The sequence below is a fragment of the Salmo salar genome, unplaced genomic scaffold (assembly GCF_965601325.2).
Source record: "Salmo salar unplaced genomic scaffold, fSalSal1 ptg000360l, whole genome shotgun sequence".
In the NCBI taxonomy this organism is placed as follows: Eukaryota; Metazoa; Chordata; class Actinopteri; order Salmoniformes; family Salmonidae; genus Salmo; species Salmo salar.
In genome coordinates this window covers 1,573,705-1,601,243 of record NW_027675360.1, presented here as the reverse complement: position 1 = coordinate 1,601,243, position 27,539 = coordinate 1,573,705, and the positions used below count along the sequence as shown (strand labels likewise).

Here is a 27,539-nt window from a genome sequence, read left to right as displayed (position 1 = left end):
GTTGGGTTTTGTTTGGGATGATCTCCAATTAGAGGCAGCTGGTCATCATTGTCTCTAATTGGAGATCATACTTAAGTAGGTGTTTTTCCCACCTGGGTTTGTGGGAGATTGTTTTTGAGTAGTGTATGTTTCACCTCTGCATCACGGTTTGTTGTTTTTTTGTTCTTTAGTTTATGTGTATGTATTGAATAGTTTCACAGTTCAATAAAATATGTGGAACGATAATCACGCTGCACTTTGGTCCACTCCTCTCTATGACAACCGTGACACCCGAAGCCAAATCTAGTTGACAAACCCTGTTTTATAGTATGTCATGGCCTTTTCTGGCCAACTGCTGTTATGTTTATGATATACTATGGTGTTGTTGATGAACCCTGTTTTATAGTAGGACATGGCCTTTACTGGCCAACTGCTGTTATGTTTATGATATACTATGGTGTTGTGTCACTAGACTTTGACCAGATATTATTGCATCCAAAGATCAACTGTACCTAGAACATAGATACAGAGACACTTGTTATCAGGAAGGTGCTCTCTCAGAACAACGGAAAATATCTCAATGACTTGACATGTTCTGGTTGTGAATTCAGGCTACAAGGTAAGAATCTTCCCAGTGATTATTGTAAAGTGTGTAGAGAAATTAAATGTATGGTGTTATTTTAGTATAGTGACTGACAGTAAAACACTCAGATTTAAAAGTCCATTTCACCTGGGACAGTTATGTGACAGTTCAATCATACAAAATGGCGCTAACTGGGCGTAGGCAAGTCAAATTCAAAAACATATTGTTCATATATCGTATTATACGATTTGTTTATTGTGGTTATTTTACAATTTGTAAAAATTTTAATGTATCATAGTTGTAAATCATCTTTCAGAATATCAGAATATTTGTTGTTTTCTAAACTACAATGAGCTCCTCTTTCCTGTGTAATTTGGTTTGAAACCACTGAACATACTTTTCTTAACATTGTTATTATGAACTGAATTCAGTAACAGCATAATAATATCATACCTGTTAAACAAAGCAACACACTAGAATGAGAGAAATTATTAAAAGAGAAAGTGAGACATTAATATTATTATTAGTTATTATCTATTATTATCTATTAATTAAATCACCTGACTGTTTCTATGTATGTTAGTAAATGTTTTATTTCTAAGAGATAATGAATATAAGAGAACAATTGACATTCAATAATTAGTTGTCACTGTGTTAACCACAACCAACATGCTGGATCTCTGTTTAGTTGTTACTGTGTTGACCACAACCAACATGCTGGATCTCTGTTTAGTTGTCACTGTGTTAACCACAACCAACATGCTGGATCTCTGTTTAGTTGTTACTGTGTTAACCACAACCAACATGCTGGATCTCTGTTTAGTTGTCACTGTGTTAACCACAACCAACATGCTGGATCTCTGTTTAGTTGTTACTGTGTTGACCACAACCAACATGCTGGATCTCTGTTTAGTTGTTACTGTGTTAACCACAACCAACATGCTGGATCTCTGTTTAGTTGTCACTGTGTTAACCAACATGCTGGATCTCTGTTTAGTTGTCACTGTGTTAACCACAACCAACATGCTGGATCTCTGTTTACAGGGGTCAGTGCTCTAAAATGAGTCTCTCTGGGGAGAGAGAGGAGGGGGGCCCTGCCTCTAAAATGAGTCTCTCTGGGGAGAGAGAGGAGGGGGCCCCTGCATCTAAAATGAGTCTATCTGGGGAGAGAGAGGAGGGGGCCCCTGCCTCCAAAATGCATCTCTCTGGGGGACATGACACCAAAGCTAAGAGGTAAGATGACAATTTTATGAAGAATTGATTAAGTTTATTTCCTAAATAAATAACTATCTTAAGGTGAATGCACTTACTGTAAATCTCTCTGGATAAGAGCATCTGCTAAATCAGGGGTTCTCAATCCGGGGTCTGTGGAGGTACTGCAGGGGTTCTGCAGGAAGCGTGGGGAGTGGTGGTGTATCCAGGGAGAAAACTAAACTTATATTCTGAAATGTCATTTGTGGTTTTATGCTATTGGAATTATTTAGCAACTGCAGTAGTGCTGAAAAAATGTGTTATTCCTTACTAAAGTAGTAATTACTGAGAATTACTAGTTAATTTTTATCACTTACAATCATAAAATAACAATTTATACCATAACAAACAATTAAACTGACATAAACCAAAATCACTATATATGTAGTTATTTAGTTAATTACCAAATTGAGCCGGTCGGTCACATTTGAGAGTGAGGCAGATATATAACATTTTGCAAAAAAAACATGATTTTTGTCTCTCTGAAATGAAACCATCAAGTGATAGATTTTAAACAAATCCTTGTCTGTGAGAGATGTAATAATTAATACATAATTTCTTTAAACAATAAAAGCTAATTTCTGTAAAGTGATATGTTGCGTTTTGGAACTATTCGTATGTTCCCCATCTGAGATCAGAGTAGATGAGAGATGTAATGTTTGTCTCTGTTGTGTTGAAGACCAATCAAGCAGGAGAGACCAGCCTCCCCTGTTCCCAGCTGTGTGTCCATGAAGAGTGACCAGTCTATGGATAAACCTGAAGAGTTTAGAGAGGGAGACTTTTCTACTGAACAAAGGTAAGAAGAACTCATGGGTCATGGTCTGTGAGTTAAACAACACTGTCTCTAGTCATTTCTCCTCTCCCATTTTCACATTTCTTTTTGTTGTTTTCATAATCCATTGTCTAATCCTTTAGTCCATTTTCATAGTCCTAAAACAATATTAAACAAACACAACGTTCACTCCACGTGTGTGTGTGTGTGTGTGTGTGTGTGTGTGTGTGTGTGTGTGTGTGTGTGTCTGTGTGTGTGTGTGTGTGTGTGTGTGCTCTCCCTGGATGAGGAGATATAATCTCTATCCTGATTGCCTAGTCACTTTTATCCTTACCTACATGTACATATTACCTCAATTACCTCAACTACCTGGTACCCCTGGACATTGACTCAGTACTGGTACTCCTTATAGTCTCATTATTACCTCAACTACCTGGTACCCCTGCACATTGACTCAGTACTGGTAATCCTTATAGTCTCATTATTACCTCAATTACCTGGTACCCCTGCACATTGACTCAGTACTGGTACTCCTTATAGTCTCATTATTACCTCAACTACCTGGTACCCCTGCACATTGACTCAGTACTGGTACTCCTTATAGTCTCATTATTACCTCAACTACCTGGTACCCCTGCACATTGACTCAGTACTGGTACTCCTTATAGTCTCATTATTACCTCAACTACCTGGTACCCCTGCACATTGACTCAGTACTGGTAATCCTTGTAGTCTCATTATTACCTCAATTACCTGGTACCCCTGCACATTGACTCAGTACTGGTACTCCTTATAGTCTCATTATTACCTCAACTACCTGGTACCCCTGCACATTGACTCAGTACTGGTAATCCTTATAGTCTCATTATTACCTCAATTACCTGGTACCCCTGCACATTGACTCAGTACTGGTACTCCTTATAGTCTCATTATTACCTCAACTACCTGGTACCCCTGCACATTGACTCAGTACTGGTACTCCTTATAGTCTCATTATTACCTCAACTACCTGGTACCCCTGCACATTGACTCAGTACTGGTACTCCTTATAGTCTCATTATTACCTCAACTACCTGGTACCCCTGCACATTGACTCAGTACTGGTAATCCTTGTAGTCTCATTATTACCTCAATTACCTGGTACCCCTGCACATTGACTCAGTACTGGTACTCCTTATAGTCTCATTATTACCTCAACTACCTGGTACCCCTGCACATTGACTCAGTACTGGTAATCCTTATAGTCTCATTATTTCCTCAACTACCTGGTACCCCTGCACATTGACTCAGTACTGGTACTCCTTATAGTCTCATTATTACCTCAACTACCTGGTACCCCTGCACATTGACTCAGTACTGGTTCTCCTTATAGTCTCATTATTACCTCAACTACCTGGTACCCCTGCACATTGACTCAGTACTGGTACTCCTTATAGTCTCGTTATTACCTCAACTACCTGGTACCCCTGCACATTGACTCAGTACTGGTACTCCTTATAGTCTCATTATTACCTCAACTACCTGGTACCCCTGCACATTGACTCAGTACTGGTACTCCTTATAGTCTCATTATTACCTCAACTACCTGGTACCCCTGCACATTGACTCAGTACTGGTACTCCTTATAGTCTCATTATTACAACAACTACCTGGTACCCCTGCACATTGACTCAGTACTGGTACTCCTTATAGTCTCATTATTACCTCAACTACCTGGTACCCCTGCACATTGACTCAGTACTGGTACTCCTTATAGTCTCATTATTACCTCAACTACCTGGTACCCCTGCACATTGACTCAGTACTGGTAATCCTTATAGTCTCATTATTTCCTCAACTACCTGGTACCCCTGCACATTGACTCAGTACTGGTACTCCTTATAGTCTCATTATTACCTCAACTACCTGGTACCCCTGCACATTGACTCAGTACTGGTACTCCTTATAGTCTCATTATTACCTCAACTACCTGGTACCCCTGCACATTGACTCAGTACTGGTAATCCTTATAGTCTCATTATTTCCTCAACTACCTGGTACCCCTGCACATTGACTCAGTACTGGTACTCCTTATAGTCTCATTATTACCTCAAATACCTGGTACCCCTGGACATTGACTCAGTACTGGTACTCCTTATAGTCTCATTATTACCTCAACTACCTGGTACCCCTGCACATTGACTCAGTACTGGTACTCCTTATAGTCTCATTATTACCTCAACTACCTGGTACCCCTGCACATTGACTCAGTACTGGTACTCCTTATAGTCTCATTATTACCTCAACTACCTGGTACCCCTGCACATTGACTCAGTACTGGTACTCCTTATAGTCTCATTATTACCTCAACTACCTGGTACCCCTGCACATTGACTCAGTACTGGTACTCCTTATAGTCTCATTATTACCTCAACTACCTGGTACCCTGCACATTGACTCAGTACTGGTACTCCTTATAGTCTCATTATTACCTCAACTACCTGGTACCCCTGCACATTAACTCAGTACTGGTACTCCTTATAGTCTCATTATTACCTCAACTACCTGGTACCCCTGCACATTGACTCAGTACTGGTACTCCTTATAGTCTCATTATTACCTCAACTACCTGGTACCCCTGCACATTGACTCAGTACTGGTACTCCTTATAGTCTCATTATTACCTCAACTACCTGGTACCCCTGCACATTGACTCAGTACTGGTTCTCCTTATAGTCTCATTAATACCTCAACTACCTGGTACCCCTGCATATTGACTCAGTACTGGTACTCCTTATAGTCTCATTATTACCTCAACTACCTGGTACCCCTGCACATTGACTCAGTACTGGTACTCCTTATAGTCTCATTATTACCTCAACTACCTGGTACCCCTGCACATTGACTCAGTACTGGTACTCCTTATAGTCTCATTATTACCTCAACTACCTGGTACCCCTGCACATTGACTCAGTACTGGTACTCCTTATAGTCTCATTATTACCTCAACTACCTGGTACCCCTGCACATTGACTCAGTACTGGTACTCCTTATAGCCTCATTATTACCTCAACTACCTGGTACCCCTGCACATTGACTCAGTACTGGTTCTCCTTATAGCGTAATTATTGTTATGTAGTGTTACTATTTCCTTTTTTTAATTTACAAGGTATAAAGTCAACGTAGCAAGTCTGGTGAACAGGGCAGAGCTCCATATCCGCAGGCAGACCAGCAGAAACTGGATCAGCAGCACTACAAGGTATCACGTCTGGTGGACAGGTCAGAGTTCATATCCTCAGTCAGACCAGTAGAAACTGGATCAGCAGCACTACAAGGTATCACGTCTGGTGGACAGGTCAGAGTTCATATCCTCAGTCAGACCAGTAGAAACTGGATCAGCAGCACTACAAGGTATCACGTCTGGTGAACAGGTCAGAGTTCATATACTCAGTCAGACCAGTAGAAACTGGATCAGCAGCACTACAAGGTATCACGTCTGGTGAACAGGTCAGAGTTCATATCCTCAGTCAGACCAGTAGAAACTGGATCAGCAGCACTACAAGGCATCACGTCTGGTGGACAGGTCAGAGTTCATATCCTCAGTCAGACCAGTAGAAACTGGATCAGCAGCACTACAAGGTATCACGTCTGGTGGAGCATGTATCAATACTGATAGGATGGAAAGAAAGGGAGCTCTACTCTCAGATCAGTTTCTCCATTCAAATCTTTCCTTAACATTATAATTAGTTCACATACTGACCACGGATCAGCTTCTATTATCACCTATGGCTGCAAGTATTAAGGAGGCTTATTCTAATGCTTACCCAATAAAAATGCACTAAATTACAGATTTGGCACATCATTGTGTTCATGTTAGGATACACATCATGACATATATTGACACAAATTACAGACAGTGGCCTACAATTAGCAAAATATAACTTAAAACCTGTTGAGGACCCCTTCGAGATAGGATCCCGTTAACAGCAAAAATAGCAAAAATATCATACTTTCAATTTCTCAAACATACGACTATTTTACACCATTTTAAAGATACACTTCTCCTTAATGTAACCACATTGTCCGATTTCAAAAAGGCTTTACAGCGAAAGCAAAACATTAGATTATGTTAGGAGAGTACATAGACAAAAATAACCACACAGCCATTTTCCAAGCAAGAAGATACAGTGGGGCAAAAAAGTATTTAGTCAGCGACCCATTGTGCAAGTTCTCCCACTTAAAAAGATGAGAGGCCTGTAATTTTCATCATAGGTACACGTCAACTATGACAGACAAAATGAGAAAAAAAATCCAGAAAATCACATTGTAGGATTTTTAATTAATTTATTTGCAAATTATGGTGGAAAATAAGTATTTGGTCACCTACAAACAAGCAAGATTTCTGGCTCTCACAGACCTGTAACTTCTTCTTTAAGAGGCTCCTCTGTCCTCCACTCGTTAACTGTATTAATGGCACCTGTTTGAACTTGTTATCAGTATAAAAGACACCTGTCCACAACCTCAAACAGTCACACTCCAAACTCCACTATGGCCAAGACCAAAGAGCTGTCAAAGGACACCAGAAACAAAATTGTAGACCTGCACCAGGCTGGGAAGACTGAATCTGCAATAGGTAAGCAGCTTGGTTTGAAGAAATCAACTGTGGGAGCAATTATTAGGAAATGGAAGACATACAAGACCACTGATAATCTCCCTCGATCTGGGGCTCCACGCAAGATCTCACCCCAGAACCACACGTGGGGACCTAGTGAATGACCTGCAGAGAGCTGGGACCAAAGTAACAAAGCCTACCATCAGTAACACACTACGCCGCCAGGGACTCAAATCCTGCAGTGCCAGACGTGTCCCCCTGCTTAAGCCAGTACATGTCCAGGCCCGTCTGAAGTTTGCTAGAGAGCAGTTGGATGATCCAGAAGAGGATTGGGAGAATGTCATATGGTCAGATGAAACCAAAATATAACTTTTTGGTAAAAACTCAACTTGTCGTGTTTGGAGGACAAAGAATGCTGAGTTGCATCCAAAGAACACCATACCTACTGTGAAGCATGGGGGTGGAAACATCATGCTTTGGGGCTGTTTTTCTGCAAAGGGACCAGGACGACTGATCCGTGTAAAGGAAAGAATGAATGGGGCCAGTTATCGTGAGATTTTGAGTGAAAACCTCCTTCCATCAGCAAGGGCATTGAAGATGAAACGTGGCTGGGTCTTTCAGCATGACAATGATCCCAAACACACCGCCCGGGCAACGAAGGAGTGGCTTCGTAAGAAGCATTTCAAGGTCCTGGAGTGGCCTAGCCAGTCTTCAGATCTCAACCCCATAGAAAATCTTTGGAGGGATTTGAAAGTCCATATTGCCCAGCGACAGCCCCAAAACATCACTGCTCTAGAGGAGATCTGCATGGAGGAATGGGCCAAAATACCAGCAACAGTGTGTGAAAACCTTGTGAAGACTTACAGAAAACATTTGACCTGTGTCATTGCCAACAAAGGGTGTATAACAAAGTATTGAGATAAACTTTTGTTATTGACCAAATACTTATTTTCCCCCATGATTTGCAAATAAATTCATAAAAAATCATACAATGTGATTTTCTGGAATTGTTTTTCTAATTTTGTCTGTTATAGTTGAAGTGTACCTATGATGAAACTTACAGGCCTCTCTCATCTTTTTAAGTGGGAGAACTTGCACAATTGGTGGCTGACTAAATACTTTTTTGTCCCACTGTATGTCACAAAAACCCAAAACACAGCTAAATGAAGCACTAACCTTTGACGATCTTCATCAGATGACACTCCTAGGACATCATGTTACACAATGCATGTATGTTTTGTTCGATAAAGTTCATATTTATATCCAAAAACTGAATTTTACATTGGCGCGTGATGTTCAGAAATTGTTCCGAAAATGTTTATCCTCCAAAACTTCCGGTGAATGAGCACAATGAGCACACATATTACAGAAATACTCATCATAAACATTGACAAAATACATAACAATTATTTTAAGAATTATAGATACAGTACTCCTTAATGCAACCGCTGTGTCAGATTTTAAAATAGCTTTTCGGAGAAAGTACATTTTTCAATATTCTGAGTACATAGCTAGCCATCAAAGCAAGCTATACAGACACCTGCCAAGTTCGGGCAGATATATATTATTACTGTATAAAACCTAGCAGTACTACTGATTTCTCTGAGAGTGAGGCAGATATATATTATTACTGTGTTAAACCTAGCAGTACTACTGATTTCTCTGAGAGGCAGATATATATTATTACTATATTAAACCTAGCAGTACTACCGATTTCTCTGAGAGGCAGATATATATTATTACTGTGTTAAACCTAGCAGTAATACTGATTTCTCTGAGAGTGAGGCAGATATACATTATTACTGTGTTAAACCTAGCAGTACTACTGATTTCTCTGAGAGTGAGGCAGATATATATTATTAATGTATAAAACCTAGCAGTACTACTGATTTCTCTGAGAGTGAGGCAGATATAATATTATTACTGTGTTAAACCTAGCAGTACTACTGATTTCTCTGAGAGGCAGATATATATTATTACTATATTAAACCTAGCAGTACTACCGATTTCTCTGAGAGGCAGATATATATTATTACTGTGTTAAACCTAGCAGTAATACTGATTTCTCTGAGAGTGAGGCAGATATACATTATTACTGTGTTAAACCTAGCAGTACTACTGATTTCTCTGAGAGTGAGGCAGATATATATTATTAATGTATAAAACCTAGCAGTACTACTGATTTCTCTGAGAGTGAGGCAGATATATATTATTACTGTGTTAAACCTAGCAGTACTACTGATTTCTCTGAGAGGCAGATATATATTATTACTGTATTAAACCTAGCAGTACTACTGATTTCTCGGAGAGTGAGGCAGATATATATTATTACTGTGTTAAACCTAGCAGTACTACTGATTTCTCTGAGAGTGAGACAGATATATATTATTACTGTGTTAAATCTAGCAGTACTACTGATTTCTCTGAGAGGCAGATATATATTATTACTGTGTAAAACCTAGCAGTACTACTGATTTCTCTGAGAGGCAGATATATATTATTACTGTGTAAAACCTAGCAGTACTACTGATTTCTCTGAGAGGCAGATATATATTATTACTGTGTTAAATCTAGCGTACTACTGATTTCTCTGAGAGGCAGATATATATTATTACTGTGTAAAACCTAGCAGTACTACTGATTTCTCAGAGAATGAGACAGATATACGTAAAGCATTTTGAAAAAAAAAACATTTGACTATCTTAAATGAAACATCAAATGATACATTATAAACATACACATGTCGGTCATTGAAAAATTGCATGCCATGATTAGGGAGTTAGGGCAGGTGGCACCAAATCGTCCCACCTACGTAACAGCCAGTTGAATCCTGTGGCGCGATATTCAAATACCTTAGAAATGCTATTACTTCAATTTCTCAAACATATGACCATTTTACAGCATTTTAAAGACAAGACTCTCGTTAATCTAACCACACTGTTCGATTTCAAAAAGGCTTTACAACGAAAGCAAAACATTAGATTATGTCAGCAGAGTACCCAGCCAGAAATAATCAGACACCCATTTTTCAAGCTAGCATATAATGTCACAAAACCCCAGAAGACAGCTAAATGCAGCACTAACCTTTGATGATCTTCATCAGATGACACACCTAGGACATTATTTTATACAATACATGCATGTTTTGTTCAATCAAGTTCATATTTATATCAAAAACCAGCTTTGTACATTAGCATGTGACGTTCAGAACTAGCATACCCCCCGCAAACTTCCGGCGAATTTACTAACAATTTACTAAATTACTCACGATAAACGTTCACAAAAAGCATAACAATTATTTTAAGAATTATAGATACAGAACTCCTCTATGCAATCGATATGTCCGATTTTAAAATAGCTTTTCGGTGAAAGCACATTTTGCAATATTCTAAGTAGATAGCCCGGCATCACAGGGCTAGCTATTTAGACACCCAGCAAGTTTAGCCTTCACCAAACTCCGATTTACTATTAGAAAAGTTTGATTACCTTTCCTGTTCTTCGTCAGAATGCACTCCCAGGACTTCTACTTCAATAACAAATGTTGGTTTGGTCCCAAATAATCCATAGTTATGTTCCAACAGCGGCGTTTTGTTCGTGCGTTCAAGACACTATCCGAATGGTAAATAAGGTTCACGCGCACGGCGCATTTCGTGACAAAAGATTTCTAAATATTTCATTACCGTACTTCGAAGCATGTCAACCGCTGTTTAAAATAAATTTTTATGCCATTTTTCTCGTAAAAAAGCGATAATATTCTGACCGGGAATCTGCAATTAGGTAAACAGACGAAAGAAAATACAGCATGGGGTCGACTCGGGCACGCGCCTAAGCCCTTTGTCCTCTGATCGGCCACTTGGCAAAGGCGATAATGTGTTTCAGCCTGGGGCTGCCTCAATATCGTTCAGCTTTTTCCCGGGCTCTGAGAGCCTATGGGAGCCGTAGGAAGTGTCACGTTACAGCTAAGATCCTAATGTTCAATAAACAGAGCCAAGAACAACAACACCTTGTCAGACAGGCCACTTCCTGCATGAAATCTTCTCAGGTTTTTGCCTGCCATATGAGTTCTGTTATACTCACAGACACCATTCAAACAGTTTTAGAAACTTTAGGGTGTTTTCTATCCAAAGCCAATAATTATATGCATATTGTAGTTACTGGACAGGAGTAGTAACCAGATTAAATCGGGTACGTTTTTTTATCCGGCCGTGTAAATACTGCCCCCTAGCCCTAACAGGTTAAAAAACACCTATCTCATTTATAATTTCTTTAAAGAATAAAAGTTAACTTATGAACGTTTCTGAAAGTGATATCTAGCGTTTTGTAATGAAACTCTTCTTATGTTTCCCATCTGAGATCAGAGTAGATGAGAGATGTAAAGTTTGTCTCTGTTGTGTTGAAGACCAATAAAGCAGGAGAGACCAGCCTCCCCTGTACCCAGCTGTGTGTCCATGAAGAGTGACTGGTCTATGAAACCTCCTATATCCTTTAGAGAGGGAGACTTTACTACTGAACAAAGGTAAGAAGAACTCATGGGTCATGGTCAGTGAGTTAAACAACACTGTTTCAAGTCATTTCTCCTCTCCCATTTTCACATTTCTTTTGGTTGTTTTCATAATCCATAGGCTAATCCTTTAGTCCATTTTCATAGTCCTAAAACAGTGTGTGTGTGTGTGTGTGTGTGTGTGTGTGTGTGTGTGTGTGTGTGTGTGTGTGTGTGTGTGTGTGTGTGTGTGTGTGTGTGTGTGTGTGTGTGTGTGTGTGTGTGTGTGTGTGTGTGTGTGTGTGTGTGTGTGTGTACTCCCTGGATGAGGAGATATAATCTCATGTTTTGTCCACAGAAACCAACAGGAGAGATCAGAGTCAGAGATTCTCAGTGGTCAGTCTTCCCAGAGTCATCAAACAGACCTGGACTCTATATTCAGTGTATGTGGTCCTGTTATGAACATTTGTTTTTGTTTACCTCGAGTAAAGTTGATCTGTCAATCATTCATTAATGTGTTAATGAGAAAGCATTTCTTCTCTTGCTTAACTTATTTACATGATTTATTTCAGTTGCTTGAAGAGAAAATTATGACATTTGTGAAGAACGAGCTGAAGATGTTCAAGAGGATTCTTGGTCCTGAACTCCCAGAAGGATTTGAGAGTCAGAAGCAGGATGAGGAAGTGGTGGATGCTGAAGATGAGAAGCAGGAGAGCAGTGCCAGAGAGGGGGCTCTGAAGATCACACTGCACATCCTGAGGAAAATGAACCAGAAGGAGCTTGCTGACACACTGGAGAAACGTAAGATCTGTCTGCCTCATGTTGAATGCTGTTTTATAACATTTAAAAGCTGTGGCTAAAGTACAGCTAAAGTAGCTGTGTAACTCAATGATATTGTAGCAGACTTAACACAACACCTAGTGACCTCATCAAGTAGCAGCAGGGATGTGTTGTGGTGATTAATTTAGAGAGAGAGAGAGACAACATTAATAATACCATCAATAATACGAATAATAATATAATCAGTCACACCAGTCTGTAATGCATTATGAAAAGATTTATACAGTCAGTTAAGAGAATAAATGATTATAATTTAAATAACAGTCCTACAATACTGTAGTTATTAAAACATATGTAATATTAATATCCTCTGTGTTATTTCTTCATTCAGATGAGCTTGCTGTGATTTGCCAACGTGAACTCCAATCTAACCTAAAGAAGAAGTTTCAATGTGTATTTGAGGGGATCGCTAAACAAGGAAACCCAACATTTCTCAACAAGATCTACACAGAGCTCTACATCACAGAGGGTGGAACAGGAGAGGTCAATAATGAACATGAGCTGAGACAGATTGAGACATCAACCAGGAAACAAGCAAGACCAGAGACTGCAATCAAATGTAACGACATCTTCAAACCCTTAACTGGACAAGACAAACTTATCAGAACTGTGCTGACAAAGGGAATCGCTGGCATTGGAAAAACAGTCTCTGTGCAGAAGTTCATTCTGGACTGGGCTGAAGGAAAAGCCAATCAGGATGTTCAATTTGTGTTTTCATTCCCTTTTAGGGAGCTGAATTTGATGAAAGGGGACAAACACACTTTGATTGAACTTGTCAATCACTTCTCAATGGAAACCAAACAATCAAGAATCTCCAACTACGACAAGTACAAAGTTCTGTTCATCTTTGATGGTCTGGATGAGTGCCGACTGCCCCTAGACTTCCAGAAGAACAAGATCTGTTATGACGTCACAGAGTCAACCTCAGTGGATGTTCTGCTGACAAATCTCATCAAGGGAAATCTGCTTCCCTCTGCTCTCCTCTGGATAACTACCCGACCTGCAGCAGCCAATAAGATCCCTTCAGGGTGTATTGACCAGGTGACAGAGGTACGAGGGTTCAATGACCCACAGAAGGAGGAGTACTTCAGAAAGAGATTCATTGATGAGGACCTGGCCAACAGAATCATCTCACACATAAAGACATCAAGGAGCCTCCACATCATGTGCCACATTCCAGTCTTCTGTTGGATTTCTGCAACAGTCCTCGAACACATGCTGAAACATAAGAGAGAAGAGATGCCCAAGACTCTGACTGAGATGTACACACACCTTGTGGTGTTTCATACCAAACAGAAGAATGAAAAGTATCTTGGGAAAGAAGAGACAGATCCACACTTGAGTAACGAGAGCATTCTGTCACTGGGAAAACTGGCTTTTCAACAGCTTGTGAATGGCAATCTGATTTTCTATGAAGAAGACCTGAAAGAGGCTGGCATTGATGTCAATGAAGCCTCAGTGTACTCAGGATTGTGCACACAGATCTTTAAAGAGGAATGTGTTCTGCACCAGATGAAGGTGTACTGCTTCGTGCATCTGAGCATTCAGGAGTTTCTGGCTGCTGTGTATGTGTTCCTCTCATTCATCAACAACAATGAGAATCTAATGGACAAACAGCAAACAAAGTCCAGTATATTTTCTTTGCTGTACAGAGACGAGCCTGAAGTTACTGTCTACAAGAGTGCTGTGGATAAAGCCTTACAAAGTGAGACAGGAAACCTGGACCTTTTCCTCCGCTTCCTTCTGGGCCTCTCACTGGAGTCCAATCAGAAGCACTTACGAGGTCTACTGACAAAGACAAGAATCAGCTCACAGAGCCATGAAGAAACAGTCAAGTACATCAAGGAGAAGATCAGGGAGAATACCTCTCCAGAGAGGAGCATCAATCTGTTCCACTGTCTGAATGAACTGAATGACCATTCTCTAGTGGAGGAAATCCAAAGCTACCTGAAATCAGGAAGTCTCTCAAAACCCAACCTGTCACCTGCACAGTGGTCAGCTCTGGTCTTTGTGTTGCTGACTTCAGAAAAGGAGCTGGATGTGTTTGACCTGAAGAAATACTCCAGATCAGAGGAAGGTCTTCTGAGGCTGCTGCCAGTGGTCAAAGCCTCCAGAGCTGCTCTGTGAGTAAATAAAATGACATATAAGAAGTAATCATCAGGAAGAAAGAAATATTATGTTTAGAGAAAAATGTGTATTATAATATGTATATAATATTAAATTGAATAACATATTGAATCAGATATTCAATCTAGTATTACAATATGACCATACAATTCTAGGAGACGGAAGATGAATCTATATGTTGTTTGAGAGAATAAACCAAATGCATCTACCGTTGTCCTTCTACACTACTGGTGTTAAATTAACAGTGTGTTTGTGAAGTCATGATGATCTCGTTGCAGGCTGTCAGGCTGTGGAGTCACAGAGGAAGGCTGTGCTTCTCTGGTCTCAGTTCTCAGTTCAAACCCCTCACACCTGAGAGAGCTGGACCTGAGTAACAATGACCTGAAGGATTCAGGAGTGAAGCTGCTCTCTGCTGGACTGGGGAAACCCCACTGTAAACTGGAGACTCTGAGGTCAGTATTCCTGTAGTTGGTCAACAAGTGATAACTGTTCACCAGATCCACATGTGTTTACCAGGCACACATAGTCCACACCATATGTGTTTGGACAGTGAAGCTTACAGTTGTACATTTGGTTGTGTTTTAGATTGTAGCCTCTGTTATTGGTAATGGTGAGAGGTTAGTATGTTTTGTTGTATCCTCTGTTATTGGTAATGGTGAGAGGTTAGCATGTTTTGTTGTAGCCTCTGTTATTGGTAATGGTGAGAGGTTAGCATGTTTTGTTGTAGCCTCTGTTATTGGTAATGGTGAGAGGTTAGCATGTTTTGTTGTAGCCTCTGTTAATGGTAATGGTGAGAGGTTAGCATGTTTTGTTGTAGCCTCTGTTATTGGTAATGGTTAGTATGTTTTGTTGTAGCCACTGTTTTTGGTAATGGTGAGAGGTTAGCATGTTTTGTTGTGTCCTTTGTTATTGGTAATGGTGAGAGGTTAGCAGGTTTTGTTGTATCCTCTGTTATTGGTAATGGTGAGAGGTTAGCATGTTTGTTGTAGCCTCTGTTATTGGTAATGGTGAGAGGTTAGCATGTTTTGCTGTAGCCTCTGTTATTAGTAATGGTGAGAGGTTAGCATGTTTTGTTGTATCCTCTGTTAGTGGTAATGGTGAGAGGTTAGCATGTTTTGTTGTAGCCTCTGTTATTGGTAATGGTGAGAGGTTAGCATGTTTTGTTGTAGCCTCTGTTAATGGTAATGGTGAGAGGTTAGCATGTTTTGTTGTAGCCTCTGTTATTTGTAATGGTGAGAGGTTAGCATGTTTTGTTGTAGCTTCTGTAACTTTTCTCACTCATTATTATTAAAATAACTGCAAATGCGTCAATGTCACCTCTTATGAAACATTTGATCTGAAATCCAAAATGCTGGAGTGTAGGGCCACATTTAAATGTTTTGCTTCACTATCAAAATAGATATGGTGTGGACTGTATACTCAATACAATCTAAATCTGATACCTCACTGTCTGTCTTTTGACTGATACTGCTTTTAAACTGGTCTGGTCAGTCTACTCAAATATTTGTACTATACATGTTTCTATCTGCAGGAAAAACTTTGATAATTTGTCATTTTTAATGACGATATATTAATTTACAAATAGATATGGAAGGTTTCATATGTTGAAAAAATATACCGCCACTATTTTCACCACCAAAGAATAGCAGTGTGATTTTAATATGATTTGACTCTTTGCAGGCTGTCAGCCTGTGGAGTCACAGAGGAAGTCTGTGCTTCTCTGGTCTCAGTTCTGTGATCAAACCCAACACATTATTTGTAAACGGGTAACAGTGTAAACAGGGAAAGCTAAGCGTATCATTTTAATACAAAATGTCTGTCATTGTATTTCTTCTGTGTTGGCAGACTCACTGGCTGTAAACTCACAGACACATCCTGTAAAGTGTTGGCCTCAGTTCTCAGTTCAAACCCCTCACACCTGAGAGAGCTGGACCTGAGTAACAATGACCTGAAGGATTCAGGAGTGGAGCTGCTCTCTGCTGGACTGGAGGATCCACACTGTAAACTGGAGACTCTGAGGTCAGTATTCCTGTAGTTGGTCAACAAGTGATAACTGTTCACCAGATCCACATGTGTTTACCAGACACACATAGTCCACACCATATGTGTTTGGACAGTGAAGTTTACAGTTTTAAATGTGGTGCTATGCTCCAGCATTTTGGATTTGAGATGTTTCATATTAGGTGACAGTACAGAATGTCACCTTTTATTTAAACGTATTCATACATATACAGTCGTGGCCAAAAGTTTTGAGAATGACACAAATATTAATTTCCACAAAGTTTGCTGCTTCAGTGTCTTTAGATATTTTTGTCAGATGTTACTGTGGAATACTGAATTATAATTACAAGCATTTCATAAGTGTCAAAGGCTTTTATTGACAATTACATGAAGTTGAAGCAATGAATCAATATTTACATTTAAAAATTATTAATTATTTGGACAAATGTATTTAGTCAAAAGTTGAATGTTTTGTCCCATATTCATGCCTGCAGTGATTACATCAAGCTTGTGATTCTACTAAATTGTTGAATTAATTTGCTGTTTGTCCTAGTTGTGTTTTAGATAATATTTTTCCTAATAGTAACTTAATGGTGAATAATGTCCTGTAATTTTGGAGTCACTTCACTTGTATTGTCAGTAAGAATAGAAGATGTTTCTGAACACTTCTACATTCATGTGGATGCTACCATGATTATGAATAATCAGGAATGAATCGTGAATAATGATAAATGAGCCTCTGTTATTGGTAATGGTGAGAGGTTAGCATGTGTTGTTGTAGTCTCTGTTATTGGTAATGGTGAGAGGTTAGCATGTTTTGTTGTAGCCTCTGTTATTGGTAATGGTGAGAGGTTAGCATGTTTTGTTGTAGCCTCTGTTATTGGTAATGGAGAGAGGTTAGCATGTTTTGTTGAAGTCTCTGTTATTGGTAATGGTGAGAGGTTAGCATGTTTTTTTGCAGCCTCTGTTATTGGTAATGGTGAGAGGTTAGCATGTTTTGTTGTAGCCTCTGTTATTGGTAATGGAGAGAGGTTAGCATGTTTTGTTGTAGCCTCTGTTATTGGTAATGGTGAGAGGTTAGCATGTTTTGTTGTAGTCTCTGTTATTGGTAATGGTGAGAGGTTAGCATGTTTTGTTGCAGCCTCTGTTATTGGTAATGGTGAGAGGTTAGCATGTTTTGTTGTATCCTCTGTTATTGGTAATGGTGAGAGGTTAGCATGTTTTGTTGTAGACTCTGTTATTGGTAATGGTGAGAGGTTAGCATGTTTTGTTGTAGCCTCTGTCATTGGTGATGCTGAGAGGTTAGCATGTTTTGTTGTAGCCTCTGTTATTGGTAATGGTGAGAGGTTAGCATGTTTTGTTGTAGTCTCTGTTATTGGTAATGGTGAGAGGTTAGCATGTTTTGTTGTAGCCTCTGTTATTGGTAATGGTGAGAGGTTAGCATGTTTTGTTGTATCCTCTGTTTTAGGTAATGGTGAGAGGTTAGTATGTTTTGTTGTAGCCTCTGTTATTGTTAATGGTGAGAGGTTAGCATGTTTTGTTGTATCCTCTGTTATTGGGAGTGTTGAGAGGTTAGCATGTTTTGTTGTAGCCTCTGTTATTGGTAATGGTGAGAGGTTAGCATGTTTTGTTGTAGTCTCTGTTATTGGTAATGGTGAGAGGTTAGCATGTTTTGTTGTAGCCTCTGTTATTGGTAATGGTGAGAGGTTAGCATGTTTTGTTGTAGCCTCTGTTATTGGTAATGGTGAGAGGTTAGCATGTTTTGTTGTATCCTCTGTTATTGGTAATGGTGAGAGGTTAGCATGTCTTGTTGTAGCCTCTGTTATTGGTAATGGTGAGAGGTTAGCATGTTTTGTTGTATCCTCTGTTATTCGTAATGGTGAGAGGTTAGCATGTCTTGTTGTAGCCTCTGTAACTTTCTCACTCATTATTATTCATGATTCATTCATGATTTGTAGTAATCATGGCATAATCAGGATTCATTTAGTAGTGTTTAGAAACATGTTATCTACTCACTTAGACAGAAAATTATCCAGTCATCATCCACCATTTTATTATTGGGCAAAACACAACCAAAACAAACTGCAAATGCAACCAACTAGTTTACAACGAAACACTAATCTATTGACTACTTTAATACACTATAAATGAATTGGTCAGAATACTTATGACTTCTTCAAATGGGGGGACTAGATACATAAACTGCTTTCATTTCTAAATGGTGAATCAGATATGTATGAAAATATCCTCAAATAAAAGGTGACATTATATACTGTTACCTCATATGAAACATTTGATCTGAAATCCAAAATGTTGGAGTTTAGAGCCACATTTAAAATATTAGCTTGGATCATCATTGGATCATCATTGCAGGCTCCGTGCCGTGGATCACCACTGGAGGCTCCGGGCCATGGATCATCACTGGAGTCTTCGTGCCATGGATCATCACTGGAGGCTCCGGGCCATGGATCATCCCAACAGCCTTCTTGCCATGGATTATCACTGGAGACTCCAGGCCATGGATCATCACTGGAGGCTTCGTGCCATGGATCATCACTGGAGGCTTCGTGCCATGGATCATTATTGGAGGCTTCGTGCCATGGATCATCACTGGAGTCTTCGTGCCATGGATCATCATTGGAGGCTTCGGACCATGGATCATCACTGGAGGCTTTTTACATGGAGCCGGAACAGGTCTCACCGGACTGGGGAACGTCGCTGGAGGCTCCGGACTGGGGGACGTTGCCGGAAGCTCTGGACTGGGAAGGCGTACTGGAGGCCTGATGCGTGGGGCTGGCACAGGTGGCGCCAGACTGGTAACACACACCTCAGGGCAAGGAGCAGGAACAAGACACACCGGACTGGGCAGGCGCACTAGAGACCTGATGCGTGGGGCTGGAACAGGTGGCGCCCGACTGGTGACACGCACCTCAGGGCAAGTGCGAGGAGCAGGAACAGGGCGTACCAGGCTGGATAGACTCACTGGAGGCCTGGTACGTGGGGCAGGCACAGAGCTCACCGGGCTGTGAATGCGCACTGGCGACACAGTGCGCATCACCGCATAACACGGTGCTTGCTCAGTCACTCGCTCCCCACGGTAAGCATGAGGAGCTGGCTCAGGTCTCCAACCTGACTGTGCCAATCTCCCTAATTTTTTGGGGGGGTGTGTCTGCCTCTCGTGCTTCCCTTGTTGCCGCGCTCTCGCTGCCTCCACCTGTTCTCGTGGGAGGTGCTTTTCTCCTGCCCCTAATTCCTCCAAAGCCCTGGATATACTCCTCCTAACCTCCGCAATAGTCCACAGGTCCATATCACGTTGGAATGACAAGTGGACTACACGTCTCGAATGTTCAGAAAGTTAAGCTTACGTTGCAAAAATCTTATTGACTAAAATTACAAATGATGCAGTACTGCTGGCTGGTGAAGTAGGCTAGCTAGCAGTGGCTGCGTTGTTGACTTTGCCATACTTGTTGTAGTCAACACCATCAGCCTCATTCATCTATTCCTCCATCAATATCACCATCGTTGTTGTAGTCATCACCCTCAGCCTCATTCATCTATTCCTGTCAAAATAGATATGGTGTGGACTGTATACTCAATACAATCTAAATCTGATACCTCAATGTCTGTCTTTTGACTGATACTGCTTTTAAACTGGTCTGGTCAGTCTACTCAAATATTTGTATTATATATTTTTCTCTCTACAAGATGATTTTACTCGTTGCAGGCTGTCAGGCTGTCTAGTCACAGAGGAAGGCTGTGCTTCTCTGGTCTCAGCTCTGTGGTCAAACCCAACACATTATTTGTAAACGGGTAACAGCGTAAACATGGAAAGCTAAGAATATAATTTTAATACAACCTGTCTGTCATTGTATTTCTTCTGTGTTGGCAGACTCACTGGCTGTAAACTCACAGACACATCCTGTAAAGTGTTGGCCTCAGTTCTCAGTTCAAACCCCTCACACCTGAGAGAGCTGGACCTGAGTAACAATGACCTGAAGGATTCAGGAGTGAAGCTGCTCTCTGCTGGACTGGAGGATCCACACTGCAGACTGGAGACTCTGAGGTCAGTATTCCTGTAGTTGGTCCACAAGTGTTTTGTTGTAGTCTCTGTTATTGGTAATGGTGAGAGGTTAGCATGTTTTGTTGTAGCCTCTGTTATTGGTAATGGTGAGAGGTTAGCATGTTTTGTTGTAGCCTCTGTTATTGGTAATGGTGAGAGGTTAGCATGTTTTGTTGTAGCCTCTGTTATTGGTAATGGTGAGAGGTTAGCATGTTTTGTTGTAGTCTCTGTTATTGGTAATGGTGAGAGGTTAGCATGTTTTGTTGTAGCCTCTGTTATTGGTAATGGTGAGAGGTTAGCATGTTTTGTTGTAGCCTCTGTTATTGGTAATGGTGAGAGGTTAGCATGTTTTGTTGTAGCCTCTGTTATTGGTAATGGTGAGAGGTGTCGTGTCTTTGGGGGTACCATTAAACGGAAGATATGTTTATCAATTAGCTCCCTGTAATTATTATCACGCGATTAAACTGATTAATCGTTTAATTGTAATTAACTAGGAGGTCGGGGCACCAAGGAGAATATTCAGATTACAAAGCTATAATTTTCCTAATATAACTTTCCTGTACTATAATATTATATTCTATTATAATATAGGTCGATTATCTTCTAAGTTTAAATGGTGTATTTACCTCTAGTCCAGTCTCATTCCAAAACGTCATAAATTGTTGTATCTGCACGAACCCAGTCTTTACTAAAATCATCGATACATCAATTGTCTTAAAATCATTTATTTACTACACTAAGTAATTAACAGAAAAACATACAAACAGTAATTATCGTCACAAAGGATTGGTAGAGGAATGTGCCCTTGTGGGCTAAACAGGCAGGTCGGCCTGTTGAACAATGGGTCATAAACGGTCCGCTGAGAAGTTACACAGAGTTCATTAATATTAACAATTGACAATTGAAGGCTCACTCATTCGGGAACAATTGCAATCAATATATATTTACGCTCAGTGTGTCGTCGTTCTTTGTTGGAGAGTTCGGTTCTGTTGGAGAGTCTCTCTCTCGGTTAGAATGGATCTTTCAAAGCAACATTCATTAATGTCGTCATAGAATGGTGGTTTCGTTGGTCTTCGCGTTCGATGATATAATTTACTTAGCTGCAGACTAATAATTAATATCAAAGACTTGTTCTTATTCTGTCGGTATCAATAGTCTAAAAGTTAACCACGTGGTATGGTTCACTTTCAGTAGAGGAATTGGAAGGTAGAACCTATGTGCCAACGGAGTGTAGGCCTGGTCTGGAGAAATGTAAATCAGGGAGTGTTTTATAGTGCCCATAGAACAGCTTGTCAAATGAAGCCTGGTCCTGTATGGGTGTTGGTACAAAGGGGAGGGGGGTCAACTGTCCTTCCTGTACCCAAAGAGGCCAACGTCATGACAGAGGTTAGCATGTTTTGTTGTGGCCTCTGTAACTTTTTCACTCATTATTTTTCATGATCCTTCTCAATCATGGCAGTCACAGGCTTGATGTCGTCATTGCAGTCAAAGAATATGGGACCAAATACTAAACTTTTGACTATTTTAACACACTATGATTTAATTGGTCAGAAAACATATGACTTATTTAAATAGGGGGACTAGATACATGAAGTGCTTTCATTTTACTAAATGGTGAAACAGATATGTATGAAAATATCCTCAAATAAAAGGTGACATTATATACTGTCACCTCATATGAAACATTTGATCTCAAATCCAAAATGTTGGAGTTTAGAGCCACATTTAAAATGTTATCTTCACTGTCAAAATAGATATGGTGTGGACTGTATACTCAATACAATCTAAATCTGATACCTCACTGTCTGTCTTTTGACTGACACTGCTTTTAAACTGGTCTGGTCAGTCTACTCAAATATTTGTACTATACATGTTTCTATCTGCAGGCAAAACGTTGATAATTTGTAATTCATAATATGATACATTAATTTATGAATAGATATGGAAGGTTTCAGGACACTGATATATCTGAATATGTTTAAGAAATATACTGCCACTATTTTCACCACCAAAGACTAGCAGTGTGATTTTAATATGATTTTACTCTTTGCAGGCTGTCAGGCTGTCTAGTCACAGAGGAAGGCTGTGCTTCTCTGGTCTCAGCTCTGAGGTCAAACCCCTCACACCTGAGAGAGCTGGACCTGAGCTACAATCACCCAGGAGACTCAGGAGTCAGACTGCTGACTGCTGGACTGGAGGATCCACACTGCAGACTGGAGAAACTCAAGTATGTAGAGGGTTTATGTCAATGTTCATATCAGACATGTTTGACTTTTCAGGCTAGTTAAGACAAACATTCTGACCACCACTTGGACAAAATTATATGCTGTGTGTGTGTGTGTGTGTGTGTGTGTGTGTGTGTGTGTGTGTGTGTGTGTGTGTGTGTGTGTGTGTGTGTGTGTGTGAGTTCAGGTGTATCCCTCAATGACTGTCTGTTTTTCTGCTTACCGCTACAGTGTGGAACATGGTGAAGAGATCAGAATGAAACCTGGGCTTAGAAAATGTGAGTGTTGACTGCTGTGAAGAATATGACTAAGAATAAGTCTTAATTCAAGTTAAGTCAAAGTCAAAGACCACCATCATTACTGACTTGGTCATATTAAATATCAGCTGGAGTTCTACAGAAGCAGAAATCAGGGACACCAAAGTTTACAAAGAGTTGATGTGTGTGTGTGTGTGTGTGTGTGTGTGTGTGTGTGTGTGTGTGTGTGTGTGTGTGTGTGTGTGTGTGTGTGTGTAATTAATGTGAATAAGTGTGTATTATATTACCATACAGTATAACATATGATCATTCAACAAGTCTCAAGTTACCTTAACTTCTCCTTTTGATACCTAGAAACATCTACATTAAATGAATTAGTGAAAAGTGAGTTAACATTCTAATGTGAATGATGATGATTTCTAATATTGTGTCTGGTTTCATCCATCAGATGTCTGTGATCTCACACTGGACCTAAACACAGTAAACAGACTCCTCTCTCTGTCTGAGGAGAACAGAAATGTGACATGGAGGAGAGAGAAGCAGCTGTATCCTGATCACCCAGAGAGATTTGAGGACTGTAGACAGGTGCTGTGTAGAGAGGGTCTGACTGGGCGCTGTTACTGGGAGGTAGAGTGGAATGGGGGGGCTGATATAGGAGTGACATATAAAGGAATCAGCAGGAGAGGAGGGGTTAAGGACTGTTGTCTTGGATACAATGACAAGTCCTGGTGTCTGTTCTGCTCTGACAACAGATACACTGCCTGTCACAATAATAATCCCACTACCATAGACGTCCCCTCCTCCAGCCCCCACAGAGTAGGAGTGTATCTGGACTGGCCAGCCGGCACTCTGTCCTTCTATAGAGCCTCCTCTGACACACTGACCCACCTGATCACATTCACCTCCACATTCCCTGAGCCCCTCTATCCAGGGTTTAGGGTTTGTGATGTTGACTCCTCAGTGTCCCTGAAATAATAACTGGACACACACACACACACACACACACACACACACACACACACACACACACACACACACACACACACACACACACACACACACACACACACACACACACACACACACACACACACACACACACACACACACACACGACACACACTGAACACACACACACACTGGACACACACTCACTGGACACACACACACACACTCACTGGACACACACACACGCTTGACACACACGCTTGACACACACACGCTTGACACACACATGCTTGACAAACACACTGGATACACACACACACACTCTGGGGACACACACACAAACACTGACACACACACACACACACACACTGACACACATAAACACAGACACACACACACACACTGAACACACACACACACACAAACCCACTGGACACACACACACACACACACACACACACACACACACTGGACACAGACACACACACTGAACACACACACACACTGGACACACACTGACTGGACACACACACACACTCACTGGACACACACACACACGCTTGACACACACACGCTTGACACACACATGCTTGACAAACACACTGGATACACACACACACACTCTGGGGACACACACACAAACACTGACACACACACACACACACACTGACACACATAAACACAGACACACACACACACACCCACTGAACACACACACACACACAAACCCACTGGACACACACACACACACACACACACACACACACACACACACACACACACACACACACACACACACACACACACACACACACACACACACACACACACACTGGACACAGACACACACACTGAACACACACACACACTGGACACACACTCACTGGACACACACACACACTCACTGGACACACACACACACGCTTGACACACACACGCTTGACACACACATGCTTGACAAACACACTGGATACACACACACACACACTCTGGACACACACACACAAACACTGACACACACACACACACTGACACACATAAACACAGACACACACACACACACACTGAACACACACACACAAACCCACTGGACACACACACACACACTCACTGGACACACACACACACACACACACACACACACACACAATGAACACACACACACTGAACACACACAATGGACAAACACACACTGGACACTCACACATGACAGGCTTGTAATATTTTCTGATCTTTTTCCACTTTGCCTTTTTTATGATATATTTTACTGTTTGTGTTTGTACCACAGGAGGTTGGTGGGACCTTATTTAGGGAGGACAGGCTTGTAATGGCTGGAGTGGAATAAGTGGAATGGTATTGTCATGACGTTGGCCTGTGGGTAAGGTTTATGACCACCCCCCATAAATACCTTTCTCCCTTCCCCTCTCTGACCCTACTGAAGGACTTGAATAGCCTGTGTTAAATATAGAGAGTCTGGGAACATCAAACAAATGGGGTAAAGGAACCATATTTTGGTAATAAAACCAGTTGGAAATATGCTTGGGAACGTAATGAGTATGCATGTAAGGTTCGGTTGTCATCTGAGACATTATGACTGATGACAGGACGACATAAACTGTACCTGAGAAAGTATACACCCTCTAGTTATCAGAGTAACATGGAATTGTTATGGAATTGAAATGTTTGATATTGGAATTGTTTGTTAGGAGATTAAATGTAATTTTAGCTTCCAAATGAGAGAATTGTGTTTTCATAAGGAAAGTGCCCTGCTTGATCAGTGGCCCACCCCTGTGAAGAGGAGGGGTTATAAACGATGAAACACATCCTTCCCCCCTCTCCACTATATAAGCCTTTGACGAAAAGATAATCACGTTGTTCCAGTACGGGAGGTCTTCAGCCTCTACGTTAGAAGGACACACATGTCAAGTACAGAACTAAGCCAACCTCGGCGTGAGCTTTGGTGGCGAATGGTATGAACTTTGAGCTTATTCACTACAGAAGTGATACTTCCTAGCCGTTGAGTTAGCAGCGGCCGCTGTAGACGTGGGCTAGGAAAGGACGGACGACGGATCCAGTCTAACAACCAGATGAAGATACCACCACGTATCCAATTGACCACCATTGACATTCTTCCAAAAACAGGAAGATCTGTTGGCCAACCCGGCCAGCATCTACGACCAATCTACTGAAGCGCAGCTCAGAGTAAATATTTATTGCATTTTCCTTTTCCAAATGGGCGGTAATTTAGAATGCATAAGATAATGTATTTACGATAGCATAGCTGCTGTTTCTGTGTTCCTAAATCTTCCCGCTCTTTCATTCAAGCCCAACCCCCTTTCCTTTGTGTAACCAGCCATCATACAGGTTCCGTCCACCGGGACGTTTTCTGTATGACATCATCTGTATTCTGTGTATTTGTAATTCTGTGTGCTTAGTTTATTTAGTAAATAAATAATTAAACCCAATTTTGTATTGCTGATTCAACTTGTTAGCCAGGGTTCGTGAAAATAGCCAAGAACTTAAAACTTTCATTATGAGACTGAAAATAAAACAAGGGTTAATATTGACTGCTATCGATGTAAAATATTACAAAGTATTTTAAGAGTTTATTCGGAAGATAACGGCTCTATAAACGTTCTTCCGTGGTGCCCCGACTTTCTAGTTAATTACTTTTACATGATTAGCTTAATCAGGTAATATTAATTACAGAGAAATCATTTTATAAGTTAGCATGTCATATCACTTAATCCGGCATAGCCAAAGCCACGACAGTATTTACCAACATTTCAGCATCACTGTGCCTTCTTCAGGGTGATGTCATCAATACTTGAACCAGGTTATGTAAACGAACAGTGCAATTAATGCAACCAATGACAATAGAGAGGGGTGTGACATAATGATTAAGTTAATTACAATGAATTAATGAAACTGTTAAAAAAAAACTGTTTATGGCATATTAAATATTAAAAAATAGTAGGGTATTGTGGCAAAGAAGGGGGTCGAGTGATAAATGGCAGATATGTGAGGGCAGAACTAATAAACGGGCTCTGCCCGATCACTAAAATGGCCACCCCGATCAGAACTACAGATCACAAAATGGCCGACTGCCAAAACTACAATTCCCAGAAGCAAGGGGAACCCTCAGAAGGTGGAGCCGACCCACAGATAAAAGGTCAAGAAAAACCAGGAAGAGAGAGAGAGGGCGGGAAGGATCTATGAACCATAGAGAAAGAGACAATCTACATTGGCTGGATTTACCGTGTACGAGCTGGACTGTTTTGGACTTACCTGTTGCCGTTTAGACCTGGACCTACCGAGAACCAGATTTGTGTACCGAACCCTGCTATCCTTGACCTTACCTGCGGCCTGGGTGGACCAGGACAGCGAAACAAACACACAGGTACTGTCATGTTCGAAAGAACTTT

The 27,539-nt window shown here is 40.8% G+C and overlaps 1 protein-coding gene and 1 long non-coding RNA gene across 5 annotated transcripts; both read left to right on the top strand.

The window, feature by feature from the left end:
- The first annotated feature begins 480 nt into the window (after window positions 1–480).
- LOC123733106 (NLR family CARD domain-containing protein 3-like) lies at window positions 481–20,688 on the top strand. Of its 4 annotated transcripts, XM_082971649.1 has the most exons (11): window positions 481–598; window positions 1,607–1,795; window positions 2,493–2,609; window positions 5,734–5,823; window positions 11,576–11,692; window positions 12,015–12,099; window positions 12,229–12,457; window positions 12,828–15,075; window positions 16,469–16,642; window positions 18,998–20,201; window positions 20,514–20,688. In XM_082971649.1, exons 2-8 carry the CDS (start codon window positions 1,623–1,625, stop codon window positions 14,621–14,623), a joined length of 2,607 nt encoding a protein of 868 aa, XP_082827775.1. In that variant the 5' UTR covers window positions 481–598; window positions 1,607–1,622; the 3' UTR covers window positions 14,624–15,075; window positions 16,469–16,642; window positions 18,998–20,201; window positions 20,514–20,688. The 4 variants fall into 4 exon arrangements, with proteins under 4 accessions (XP_082827775.1, XP_082827776.1, XP_082827774.1 ...); XM_082971650.1 differs by lacking the exon at window positions 18,998–20,201; XM_082971648.1 differs by lacking the exon at window positions 20,514–20,688 and having other exon boundaries at window positions 18,998–20,236.
- Window positions 20,689–22,717: 2,029 nt separating this feature from the next.
- On the top strand, window positions 22,718–26,579 carry LOC145875845 (uncharacterized). Its single transcript, XR_014391353.1, has 3 exons — window positions 22,718–22,911; window positions 23,141–23,187; window positions 23,615–26,579. It is a non-coding gene; the product is annotated as an uncharacterized LOC145875845 (long non-coding RNA).
- Window positions 26,580–27,539: the final 960 nt, after the last annotated feature.